We start from the raw sequence: 14,098 nt of genomic DNA, 5'->3' as shown, positions 1-14,098 counted from the left end.
CTACTGAGTCATAGAGAGGGTCTGATCTGTTTTGGAAAAAGACTCCCCATACAAGGATTCTTCATGCTGATAAAATCACAGACCCTTCACATACCTGCATGTGTGCTTGTATATATGGGCCTATATATGTGTATATTCTAAAAGTTTTTAGAAGTGCCTATGGAATACTATTCATTATGCTACATAATTAATGAAATGCTTGACCCAAGTGCCCCTCTCTTTAACAGTAGGTTTAGGAGAACTCTGGAATAAAGTTAACCTGTTGGACTTTTCATCATTGCCCTAGGTGTCCCTCGTTCACCTGCTGAAGACGGTGCGGTTGTTGCGTCTTCTGCGGCTGCTGCAGAAGCTAGACCGTTACTCCCAACACAGCACGATTGTCCTGACTCTGCTGATGTCCATGTTTGCCTTGCTCGCGCACTGGATGGCGTGCATCTGGTACGTCATTGGAAAAATGGAAAGGGAAGAGAACAGCCTTCTGTCTTGGGAAGTTGGTAAGGGTCTATGCTTGCCATGTCTTCTGTTGTTCAGTTTTATTTTTGAGCGTCAAACTGAGGTAGCCTAGACCTCTCAGTGGGGAAATGGCCACCAACTTATTCCATTCTGTTTTTTCACTTTGCTCTATGATATATCATTTCTCCTGAAAGAAATTTGTGGAACATCTCATTATCTTAGCAAAGAATAAAGAAAATTCCTTCTAGTCAAGGCAACAATTGGACATTAATATTGTCTCTGAAGAAGTGCTAAAACACTCACTTGTGGCACCAATTTGGCAGGCCTGAGGCAGCTCTAGCAACAATTTCTCATGTAGGCAACAAGTCTCTTGTCAACCATTCTAAAGATTTTAAAGAAGTGACAGAAAAGATCTATCTGCAAAGCAGCTGAGGGAAAGGGTTACTCAGTTTTCCCTTTGTAATTTAAAGGATGGAAGATACAAAGAAATGAGCCTCAGCTTGGAGCTTTAAGTATTAGTGGAACTATTAGAAACTTGGATATTTCCAACTATGGTTCCTAAAATTTTCATGCCCAATGTTACACATGTGCACAATGCATATCTTTTAGGGGTTATCTGATACTGCAGCAGACAAGCCTGTAGAGATATGTTTTGCCCATCGAGTGACCATGGCTTTATTGAATCACGGGCAGGGTATTGGAAAGAGGGAGGGTGGGAACAAGGGCAAGGGAATAGGCATTTAAGCACCTACTATGTGACGGGTACTATCCTAACTGCTTTACAGATATCTTATTTGATGTTCAACAACCCTGCGAGGTAAGTGCTACTGTTCTCCCAAGGAAGCTGAGGCAGCTAGAAATGAAGTTACTTGCCCAGGGTCACACAGCTAGTTAGTCATTTGACTTACATAGTGACTAGGAGGTCATTAGTTCAAACCTCATTATGCCTATTTTAGAGGCAATAATAATAAGCAAGTCCTTTTTGTGTGGTGCTTTCTGATTCACAAAACCTTCCCTTACAACAACCCTGCAAAGCACATAACCTAAGATATTCATACCCACTTTGCAGATAGAAAACTGAAGCTGAGTCTTTAATTTGACCAAAGTAATGTAGGTAGGAAACAGAGGTTCAAAGGGTTAAGGGACAGGTCCAAGGTCACAGAGCTAGTAAGCTACAGAATCAGACCTTATCATTCAAAGTCCAGGGCTCTTTCTAAAACACCATGCTTTCTGAGGAAGCTGCTAGTGGAAAATGAAAAGACTTCTCATTGACTAAAAATAATGGAAAGTAAAAATGCTGCTATTTTAAAAAGAGGGTCCATTTCTCCATCAAAAAGAAGATTCTTTGTGTGCCTTTCCCAACCCCCTGTTCCTAAAAAGCAATCTTCTCACAATTACAAAGAGAACTTAGACATCCTCAGAGGTGCCAAACTATGAGGGAGCAGGTGAGGCCCTTATTTTAGGAAATTCTTCCTCATCTCACACCAGGTATTTGGTGCAGATTTATTTAGAGTAGACCTTCTATTTGCACTCAGAAAAGCAGTAACTGTACCTTAGAAGACATGGAAGTGACATTAAGGTTATTGTTTGAGGTCTATGGGGTGTTCAGGAAGGACCAGCATCTCTGGGCTTGCTAGGCTACTTGTCCACCTTTGGTGTCCACCCTCACCCAACTCTCACCTATGTGGCTCCAAGAAGCTGTAGTATGTGCAGCAGTGGCTGCACCCAGGTAAAGCCATCTTGGCAGATAGGCTAAATCACACTGAAGGTAACCAATGGGCTTCAAACCCTTTTGGTGAGTTAGAGGGATGTCCACCCCAGGCATGTGAAGACTTACTCTGGCAGAATGGGCAGATGAGAGCAATTTGTTCTAACTGCCATGAAGGATGCTGAAGTAAGTGCTGTGGAGTGCTCCGAGCTTGGTCAGACATCGAAGATGCCAAGGTCATCCAGTGCATCCCAGCCAGTCGTCCTGACTTTTTCTTTCCACTGGATTTTGATGTCTCAGGAAGAGAGAGTGAGGCTGATGACTTTGTGCAACTCTGCCTCACTTGAATCCAATTCAAGCTCAAGATGTCACTTGTGATGTCATTGGTTCTCTTCAAAATGAAGGATGAACAATAGTTTGAGAAAAATGGGAAACCTATGGGTAGCAATTTTAGGGGAATGAGCTTCCCAGTAGGAATTCTGGTAAGTGCCATATACATATATGAGCTACAGAAAGAAATGTACCTTCTCAGATAATTTGTAGTTTGGGGAAATCATTATAAGTTTGGGACCTTGCCCTGTTGTTGCCCTTAAAAAAATCATTTGCTTTGTATAACTTCTTGTATACTTCTTGTATAACATCAGGAACATAAAGTCATCTGGACCACGATTTCCTCATCTGTAAAATGAGAGAATTGGATTCAATTCCACTCAGCTCTAACTCATTTTATCTTCTGGACTTGAATTCTCAGAAAGATGGAAGGGGATGGAGAACAGTGTGACCTTGGGGAGAAAACAGGAAGATTATGGAGTTAAAAAACACTGTGCACAAAGTAGAATATATGCAGTCTGTATCTCTGGTTTCATCACTGTTGGAAATCCCAAGTACAGCCAATCTTTCCGTCAAGGCAAATAAGCAAATCAAAGGGGTTAATTGATGACTTATTCAGGGTCACACAAACTGCATGTGTCAGAGGGAGGACTTGAATCAAGGTTTTCATGATTCTAAGACTGTCCCTCTCTTCACTACAACAACAGTTCTCAAAGTGTGATCCAGTGACTCCTGGGGGTCCCCCAGACCCTTTTAAATGATCTACAAGGTCAGGATTATATTCGTAGTAACACTAAGTCTTTGAATTTCTAATATAGTAAATATTGATAGCTATAACCTGCATAAACAAAAGCTTTGGGATGGGGGGGTGGTCTTCAATAATTGTTAAGAGTGTAAAGGAGTCCTGAGACCAAAAAGATGGAGAACTATCACTCTCTCTCTCTCTCTCTCTCTCTCTCAAATTGGTTAAAATGGAGGCACGCTCTTCAACGCATTTTTGTATTAGTTCAAAGCACCTTTCCAATCACATCGACAAACATTTAACAAATACCTGCTATATGAAAAGTGTTGTCCTATGATAAAATGACAAAGTGAAATGTCTCCTACCCTCATGGGGCATCCATTCTACTGTGAAGGCAATGATATGTGATGTACACAAGGAAATCAGTATAAAGTATCTCAAGATAAACTGTGTTAGTTGGGAGGAAGGAGCGGGGAGGCTTCATGTAGGAGGCAGTGTGGGAGCTGTGCTTTGAGATAAGCTAGGGATTCTAGAGCCTGAAGCATTATTTCTCATCACCCAAAATCGTGGGTTTTTTTCCTCTTTTATTATAAACTTAACCATCATTATCAACATAAAGATTCTTATATACAAAGACATAAAGAAGGTTTTACGTGAAACTCTGAACTTCTGTTGTGCACAGTTCATTTTACAACTTTATTTTAGTAATAGTGAGCATTTATATAGGGCTTTAAGGTATATAAAGTCCTTTATATTTGCTATGTCACCTGATCTTTACAACAGCCCTGGGAAGGAAACAAGCATTTACTAAGCACCTACTATGTGCCAGGTACTACATTAAGTACTTTACAAATATTTTCCTATTTGATCTATACAACAACTCTGGGAGGTAGGTGATGTCATTATCCTCATTTTACAACTCAGGAAACTGAGGCAAACCCAGGATAAGTAACTCTTTCAGGGTCACACAGCTGGTAAGTATCTGAGGCCACTTTGGAATGAAAGTCTTCCTAAATCCCAGTCCAGCACGATATCTACCATGATACCTAGCTACCAGTATTGAACACAATAGCTCTGTTAACATGATTGCTCTATTTTTGTCCTTGTAGAATTCCTTTTGTGTATTTTAAGGTTTTCTGAGAAAGGGCGGGGCTTAGTTTCATCAGCCATCTTTTGACGTCTCCTTCACTTACTGCACTGATCAGGGTTCTGAGGTCCTTCAAAGTTGTCTTTATTTATATTATTATCACATAAAATTATCACCCACTTTCTCCACACTAATGTCACAATGATGTGGCTTCAGGAAAAATACCAGGGCTGCGCTCATTATGTTTAATGTGTATTAAAATACTGACTTGTGGTCACCTGTTTTCTTTTAGGCCTGACCTAATTTCTTTCAGGCCCCAGGACCATAAGCCCATGTTAATTTGTCCTACTGTCTAGCCTGACAGGCTCCTGAAGAAAGGCAAATTGTCCCTCTTGGGGCAAATTTAGTTATGTGGGAAAAGATTATCTTCTGTTTCTAACATCCCTGTCTTGCCACAAAGATGTATTCTGCCAAGATTTCCTTTTTTAAAAAAATATTTTGAAATAGGCTATTTATTCTGAATATCTTTACATGTCCAGTCAGCTAGGTGGAACAGTGGTTAGAGCTCTGGGCCTGGAGTCAGGCTGAGTTCAATCATAACCTCAGACCTTTGCTAGCTATGTGACCTGGGAAAGTCATTTAACATCCATTAGCCTCAGTTTCTTCATCTGTGAAATGGGAATAATCATAGTCCCTCTCTTCTAGGGTGGTGAGAATCAAATAAGACAATATTTATTAAGTGCTTAGCACAGTGCCTGGCACATAGTAGGTGCTATATAATGCTTATTCCTTTTCCTTTCCCTTCCCTTCCACTAGTTGCTTACCCCATTCAAATGTAAACTCTATTAGAATATGCATAGGAATTGACTTATTCTTTGTATTTGTATACCTAGGAACCTGGCACATTACTTGGCACAGAGCAGGTACTTGATAAATGTTTGTTGATTGGTTGATTTCTCTTTAAATAAAAAAATTGCCCCCTCATCATTATTTAGCTAAATGAGCTGAGAATTATGGGGGCATAGCCATGCAAAGAGACTCAGGCTTTTGCCAAGGACCCCTTATGATGGATTCTAGTCCCAATTCTGTACCTAACTAACTGTAACATCTTTAGAAAATCTCTTCACCTCTCTTAATTTCTGTATTCTCCCTGTAAAATGAGGGGATCAGATTACATGATCTCTTCAAGTTCTGACATTCTATGGCTTTATGCAAGAATCGACCAAATCCTCTTTGTCTTTGTGTTTCTTCTGTCCTCATCCTCCCGGGATTCTGCCTTCTGCCAAAGGGGCTGGGGTAGCAGCTTATGAGGTGCATGGATGGGGGAGAAAGGGGCAAAGTGCAAGTATGTGACTTCGTTTCAAAACATAGCACCAAACCGAAGAACCATTTTTCTCAATTAGGTTGAAGGTCATTGTCTTTTCCCTTAGTAACTTTTATTTATTCACCGATATACCTCTTGAGTCATTCAAGGAGAACAGGATTATAAGGAAAAGAATTCAATTCAATTTCATGTGCACATTTCTTGAGCGCCAACTATGTACAAGGCCCTAAAAGAAACCTTAAAGATCTTCAGTCCAGGAATTCTTCACCCTTTTTGTGCCATGAGCCCCTTTGGTAGTCTGGGGAAGCCTATGGGCTCCTTATCAGAATATGCATTTAAAATCATAAAATAAAATATATAGAATTACAAAGGAAACCAATTATGTTGAAATAGAGTTATCATTTTTTTAAGTTCCCAGACCCCAAATCGCAGACATGCACTAAGATCTTCCTGACTTTGAGGCTGACTCTCTATCCCATAAACTTTAGTGCTGTCTTTCTACCCTATTTCCACGTATTTATTTTTATCATCCTTAATATGGATGTTGTATTACCTTAATAATTAATCATTGATAATTATCTAAGGGGAATAAGAATTCCTGCTCTGGTTCACCTTCCATACCTTACAGGAAGGGAAATTGAGTCCTAGACAGAAGAAGTGAGATTTGTCAACTCTGCAACTTTGAGAGGCAGCCTTTCCAACTTTCCCTGTCTCTAAAGGCACCTGCATCAGATTATAGTTTTGAAAACTTTGTTCAGCTGGGATAAGGGCACAAATTAAATAATTATGAGATTCCCTGCTTAATTTCATAATGGGGCAGCTGAGAGTCTGGGCTAATTTAGTTTTTCTAAGTCATTTTCCCATTAAATTTCAATTTTAAATTTTCATTCAATTACCATCAATCCTCCTCCCCTCCCCAAGGCAACAAAAGAACAGTTTGATAGGCTTACTGTGTGAGCCTTCAGTAGGCTAAAGATGGGGAATACACATACATTTTGCACCTGAGAAAAATAGAGTATCCAGTCTAAAGTCTTGTGATTACTTTTCTAAGAAGAGTTGATTTTCTCTCTTCAGTTAAAGTCAATATACACAGCTCATGGAGCAGATTACATGAAAGCTAAGAAGTTTTAGTTGAACAGGGAAAATCTGAATGACTCTGGTTTTGAGCAACCAGAGTAGAACCTATTAGAGACAGCATGAAGTAATTATATTTGCCAGGATATGCTTAGACTGGGTGTTATATCTGAGAACACACTCTGTCAGGATTCTACCATGTATCACACAAGATTTAGGATTGCTTAAAATATATTTCCTGTCAAAAGCCTTTCCTATTGGAAGTTAATACTTTTCCCCTCCTCAAATGATTTCATATATTTTGTTGTTATTGGTCAGTCATTTTCAGTCATGTCTGACTCTCTGTGACCTCATTTGGGGTTTTCTTGGCAAAGATAGTGAAATGGTTTGCCATTTTACTGATGAGGAAACTGAGGCAAACAGGGTAAAGTGACTTGCCCAGGGTCACACAGCTAGTTAGTGTCTGAAGCCAGATTTTAACTCAGGCAGATGGGTCTTCCTGACTCCAGGCCCAGTGCTCTGTCCACTATGCTGCCTAGCTGCCCTGATTTCATATATACATAACTGTTTAGATTTATAATCTCTTCATCAGAATTCAAGTTCTGGCAAGAACTGACTTTTTATGTATTTGCATCCTCACTGCTGTAGAGAGCCATAAGTCAGGAAAGTTCCTCTTCCAATGCAGACCAGATATTTATAGTCCTAAAGATTTGAAACATGGAGAGGTTAAGTCACTTGTTCATGATGTATCATATGTCAGAGTCAGAGCATAGACTAAGGTCTTCCTGACTTTGAGGCTGACTCTCAATCCCATAAACCTTGGTGCTGCCTTTCTACCCTATTTGCATGTGTTTATTTTTATTACCCTTAATATGGATGTTACACTACCTTAATAATTAATCATTGATAACTATCAGAAGGGAATAAGAATTTATTAAGTATCTACTATGTGTTGGACACTTCTAAGCATTTTACAAATATTTCATTTAGCAATTAAGATAAATTAAAAAATATAGTATTTGCAGTCATCCTAACCAAAAAGTGAATTCCATTGTCCACTCTAGTGGAAACAAGTTCCAGAAACCCATAGACATTTATGAAGTATTTATTACACACAGCTTGTGTTGAAAGAGAATCACCATACTTGACATAATCATCTGAATGAACACCTGATGGTGTTTTTCGTCTCTTAACACTGGTACAGTAAATGATTCTTTTCAACTATAAATGTAGTTATATTGTGGGTTATAACTTCCCTCCCATGTCTGTGACAACATCCTTTATTAAAGTCCTATTCAGATGAGTCACTGTAGTATAAAGATGACCCTGGTTCTTGGAGGCTATGTCAATAGAACAGAAGCTCTGATGGATCCTACCAAAACTGGAACAGCTTTGAGTATAGGCCCTTTGATGTCTTTGGGCTGGGAATGAGGTTAGGTAAGTCCAGTAAAACTTACTATGAGCTTGGTTGAGTCTGTTAGGAGGAACAGTGGGTGCTGAACTTGGAGTCAGGAAGACCTGAGTTTGAATCCTGCATTGAAAACATACTAGTCATGTGACTTTGCCAAGTCAGCTAGCCTCTCTGAGCCTCATTTTCCCCGATTGTATGAAGGGAATAATAGCAGCAGAGGTTTCGTGAAGACCAAATAACGTTATATGTAAAGCATATGTGCAAACCTTAAAGAGTCACTAATATGAGCAGCAGTATTACTATTATTATTATTGGTTCATCGTTATGAATTTTTCACTTGCATCAACTCTTAAAGACATATGTCCTGAGTTATAGAGGGAGGGGATTTGGATGTGTCTTGGTAGTGAAGATACACACACTGACGAAATCATAGATTCTTAAAGTATATTAGCTCACATTAATCACTATGCCATAGTTGGTCAATAGAGAGATACTATTGACTCCTTATGCCAATATCATGATGAGCCCAACTGAGTTGTGATGTTCAAATTCTACTGTGTCCTAGTTGCTAAATGTTACTCCATCTCTCCTTTCTCTGATACAGCTCTGTGAATACTTTGAACTTCAAAATAAGTGTTTAAATGTTAAAGACAGGAGAGAAAAGTGCTTTATAACTAAGAAAAACTCATTCCTCTGTCCTTAGACTTGTTAAGCTGATTGTATACTGTAGATGTAGAAAGGTATCTGAATCATCAGTTTAAAAAAAAGCATCCATGAATTTAGGAAGAATGTGATGTTGGATGAAAAAGAAGATCATTTCATGTTTGCACTGAGAAATTATATGTTGGACTGGATGAATTGTGAGATCCCCTTCTGGCTTTCAAATTCTGTGATTCTACAGTTTTATCACTCAGATCTCCCAAATGCCAACTAATGGTAGCTAAGACACCATCAAAGGAAATTATTTTTAATGGTTTTCTTATGACTGCTGTGTCCTTGCAAGAATCATATGGGGAAATAGAAGCCCAGCTTAGACTTTCCCAGGAGGAGGTAATTTAACAAACTACATAATTCAACAAGGATACAAATTGTTGTTTATTTGGAGGGCTCTGTTTGATTTTTAAGTCAACCTTTTTTATATGTCTTGGTCTGTAGATCATTTTTCCAATGGAAGACATTACAAAGGAAAAACCAACAAAAAATCCAATTGAAGCTTTTTTTTAGCAGAATACTTGTATTGCACTCTAGTGGTCTTCATCAAGACAAACCTATACTTAATTTGTCTTGAAAGTAGCCTGGGGATGTTGGGTCTCAATTCTCTCTTGTGCTATAATGTATGGTTTAGGGTTGCAGAACCATGTTCCCCAAACTTTTTATCCTTCTTTAGACCCATAGACAAATTAGGGCACTTGGGACACAACTAATGAGGAAAGAGTTGGCAAACAGTAGAAACTGGAGTAATAGAATATAATTAACAAACACGGAATTCATCATTAATAATTCAGTCACAGATTGAGAGCTGGAAGGGACTTGAACTCATCTAATCCAATACCCCTCTTTTACAGATGAAGAAACTGAGGCCCAGAGAGATGGAGCAACTCAGAGTCACATGAGTAGGAAGTTTCAGTCAGGCTGCAGGTCGTGAAATGGTGGGGGAGTGGGAGGAGGTGATGGTTAGAATCTGGAAGTGTGATAGGCAGGCACAGTCTTGGGGTGTGGAAAGCTAACTAGAGCCACACCTACAGGATATCTTCTGGAGGATCCATGATGTAATGCTGTGTTATGATACAGAGCAATAATTAAGAATTTTCCCACTGGGGCCAAACTCAGCTGAGAGACCAGGTCGGGGGCTCTGGGTGAGATGAAGAGGACAGTGTGCCCCATGTACATTATCCTCCATATCAGGACCCTTAATTGTGGATATTCCTCAAGTCCTGCCCTAGGTCTCCTAAGCTTCTCTGTATTTTCTCATCAACTTACATTGGTTAATTACCATCTCTATGCACATGACTCCCTGATCTTTCTATCTATCTGTCTGTCTGTTTGTCTGTCTACATATATGTATTCACACACACACACACACACACACACACACACACACATATATATATATATATATATATATATGCACACATACCTCTGTCTAGATATATAGATAGATAGACAGATAGATAGATATGGATATAGGATGTATACATATATAGGCTATATATATACATACAGAGGAGAGACAGAGAGATGGAGAGACAGAGAGAGAGAGAGATAGAGAGAGAGAGAGAGAGAGAGAGAGCAAGAGAGAGAGAGAGAGAGAGAGAGAGAGAGAGAGAAAGAAAGAGAGAACCAGACAAAGAGAGGATATATACATATATCCAGCCTCAATTTCTCCCCTGAACTCCAGCCCTGCATTATTGATTGACTGTAGAACATTTCAAACTGGATTCCCAGAGATATCTCAAACAATACATACCCAAAACTGAACCTATTCTATTCCTTTTAAACCTCCTATTTTTAATAATATTTTATTTTTTCCCAATTACGTGTAAAGATAATTTTTAACATTCATTTTTTAAAATGTTGAGTTCCAAATTTTCTCCCTCCCTAACACAGTAAATAATTTGATATAGGTTATATATGTGCAATCATATAAAACATATTTTCATATTAGGCATGTTGTGAGATAAGAAACAGACCAAAAGGAAAAAAAATCATAGAAAAATAGTATGCTTCAATCTGTACTCGGATTCCATGAGTTCCTTCTCTGGATGTGCATGCCATTTCTCACCATGAGTCCTTTGGAAATGTCTTGGGTTGTTGTATTGCTGAGAATAAGTAAGACATTGATAGTTGATCATCTTACAATATTGCTGTTACTGTATACAATATTCTTCTGGTTTGGCTACTTCATTTTGCATCAATTTATGTAAGTCTTTGCATATTTTCTGAAATCCACCTGCTCATTATTTCTTATAGCACAGTAGTATTCCATTACGTTCACATATCACAAATTGTTCAGCCATTCCCCAGTTGATGGCCATCTCCTCTAGTTCCAATTCTTTGCCAACACAAAGATATTTATTTTTGTACAAATAGGTCCTTTTTCCCTTTTTAATTTTTTTTATTTTATTCTGAACTTAAGAAATAAAACAAGCATCTCTATAACATGGTAGAATAGAAAAAAAGATGAATTCACGTGAGACTGCAAATCTATTATGTACAACTTGCTATTCCTTTTAAATATATAATAGTTATCATGTATCTTTGTTCTTCCCTTTTTTCTTCCTTCTCCCCCCCACCCTAAAGATGGCTACCATTAGACATAAATGTATGTGTGTGGGTGTCTGTGTGTGTAAAATCGTTCTATACATACTTCAATCTATCTGTTCTTTCTCTAGATTCAGATAGCATCTTATTTCATAGGTCCTTTGTAATTAATTTGCATATTTATAATAGCCAAAATGACTTACTCAATACAACGTTGTTCTTAAAGCAATATTGCTGTTATTGTATACAATATTTTCTTGGTTCTTCTCATTTCACTCTTTGTTATTTTGTGCAAGTCTATCCAGGTTTTTTTTTTCTAAAATCATTAAGCTCATTGTTTCTTGTAGCATTCAATCACTATCATTGGGATACAGACCTAGTAGTGATATTGGTTCATATGAGATTCATTCTCCTTTATAACTTGTCATCAAGTATAACAGAGTGAGCCTCACTAATCTGGACACAGAGGAGAAAGGTATCTTTGAAAAATGTTTTCACTGCTAAATGCACATTATTCTGCACCCAGAGCATGATGGGTAGAAACTAGATGGCAATAAGTATACAATGTGCTAGCTGATTAATAAGAGGCCAAAAAGTCAGTTATGGGCTAACTGTCTCAAATCTCCCAGCATCCTTTGAAATGGAAGAGACCCTGTTGAATTCCTTTCACAAGACCTTTAAAAACCTTAAATTTTTTACTAATCAGCTCACAGTTGAGTGGCCTGCATTTAAATTATTTTGGTTTTCTCTATTTCATGAAATGCTTTTAGGAAATATGATTCCTTACATTGCTACTGACTTTTTCACCTACTCCTCTCTTTAAAATAACACAAATAAATCACCAATCCCAAAGTAATCTGAAGTTTTCAGTTTGGAAAAATTCTTTCAAGGTCTATAGTATTTTTGTATGCAGACTCTTTTAGTAATCTCATTTTTGTAAATGTTTCTTTTTCTGCATCATTTTTTTTCCATTTCACAAACAAATTACTTTGGTTCCTATCAGCCCATTTAGATCCATGGAAGTCAGATTTATGAAACTCAGAATTATCTTTCTGAATCTGTTAACACTAAAGAAAAAGCATGAGCTATACAATATCCCAGATAGAAAAAAAAACACTTAGCAAACTCATCCATCAGGGTTTGGTTTATACTTTTAGTTTCCTAACAAGTGGAACAGTTGCTTATTTCTCCCAGAACTGATTCTTCTTTGGCAAGATGGGAGCATTAGAATCACACTTTAAGATGCCTTCCTGTCTTACAGTCTTTTAATCTATGTAGCTCAGCATTGATCATCCAGTGATGCTCCACTTGGTCTCAGGCTTCTTCCCTCTTCCCCACAGGTATGTCAATGTGGTAGAGAGGACACAGAACTGATGTACCTATGGGACCCTGGGAAAATTATATAAGAGAAAGAAAAGGAACAAATATTTGTTAAGCTCCTACTATGTGCCAGGCATTATGCTAAGGGCTTTGCAAATATTAGCTCACATAAACCTCCCTGGGGCTCAGTTTCCTCATCTGTTAATTGAACTAGGTGATTTCCAAGGTTCCTACCAACTTTGATATCTGTGATGTAAGACGACATGGCCTTGGGAGTCCCTTCCAGGTGTGATGCTGTATATGAATCGTAAAATCTATGCTGGAGGATAAATTCTATCTCATAATATGACTTCTGGATCTTACAGAAAAGGAAATTTAGGATCCACTTGTCCAAGGTTTCCTAGGAGAAAATAACAGAGCTAGGATCGAACCCTGAAACCGGATTCAGGGCTCTTTCCTACTACACTGCGTTGGTGCAAAGTGTAGAAATTCCTCAACAGAGGCCCCATCCTCCATAAATAAAGGGATGTGCACAAAGACTGAGGAATCCATCTTGGGACAGGCCTAGTGTCACAAGACCCCAGGGAGACACACAGCTCATGCAAAGACATCATCATGGAAAGGCTCTGTGGCCAAGTTGAGGGAAGAGTTCTATATGAAAGAAGAGTGAGGAAACAGAATTTGAAAGTTTTAGTGACTTGCCCAGGGTCACACAATGAGGAAGGATCTGAGGTAGAATTGGAAATCATTTCTTCCTGACTCCAAGTTCAGTGTTCTATTCACTGTACCACCTAGCTGCCTCAATAGCTGAATTGCAAGGATACATAACACAAAAGTATTGACTGAGTCTGAGTCTCAGCTGCAAAAAAACAAGACCTAAAATTCAAAAAACTTTTGTATGGAGCCATGATTTCCTTGGCTTGGCTTCTCTTCCTACTAATACAAATGGCAATCCTTCTTATTTATTTAAGCCCTCCCTTAAATCATTCATAGAAGATCTACTCATGGTTTCGAAGGGCATTTTCTTATCCTTTTAATGTCCTAGAGATACCAACATAATCTTCAGGGGCTCCCAGGATCAAATATAAAATCCTTTGCTTGGTCTTTAAAGCCTTTATAACCTGGGCCCCCACTACCCTTCCAGTCTTCTTACCCTTTCCTCTCACAATACATGCTTTCGATTGCCAGCATTTTCACCAGTCATTTCCCAAGCCTAGAATTCTCTCCCTCCTCATCTCCATTTCCTGGTTTTCTGGCTTCTTTCAAGTTTTAGCTAAAATCTCACCTTCTCTGATCCCCCTTAATGCTAGTAGTACCTTTCCTCTGAAATTATTCCAGTTTAATCTTGTCTATATCTTGTTTGTACATAGTTTTCTGTGTGTTATCTT

At 38.5% G+C, this 14,098-nt stretch overlaps 1 protein-coding gene across 1 annotated transcript in view; it reads left to right on the top strand.

The window, feature by feature from the left end:
- Positions 1–14,098, top strand: part of KCNH8 (potassium voltage-gated channel subfamily H member 8) — a 404,012-nt gene that overhangs the window by 259,796 nt on the left and 130,118 nt on the right. Inside the window, exon 7 of the mRNA XM_036761371.1 lies at positions 287–494. Within this exon, the coding sequence (XP_036617266.1) occupies positions 287–494 (208 nt within the window). The remainder of the gene's footprint in view (positions 1–286; positions 495–14,098) is intronic.

This window comes from Trichosurus vulpecula, chromosome 5 (assembly GCF_011100635.1).
Source record: "Trichosurus vulpecula isolate mTriVul1 chromosome 5, mTriVul1.pri, whole genome shotgun sequence".
Taxonomy (NCBI): Eukaryota; Metazoa; Chordata; class Mammalia; order Diprotodontia; family Phalangeridae; genus Trichosurus; species Trichosurus vulpecula.
This window is presented reverse-complemented; position numbering and strand designations above follow the sequence as displayed.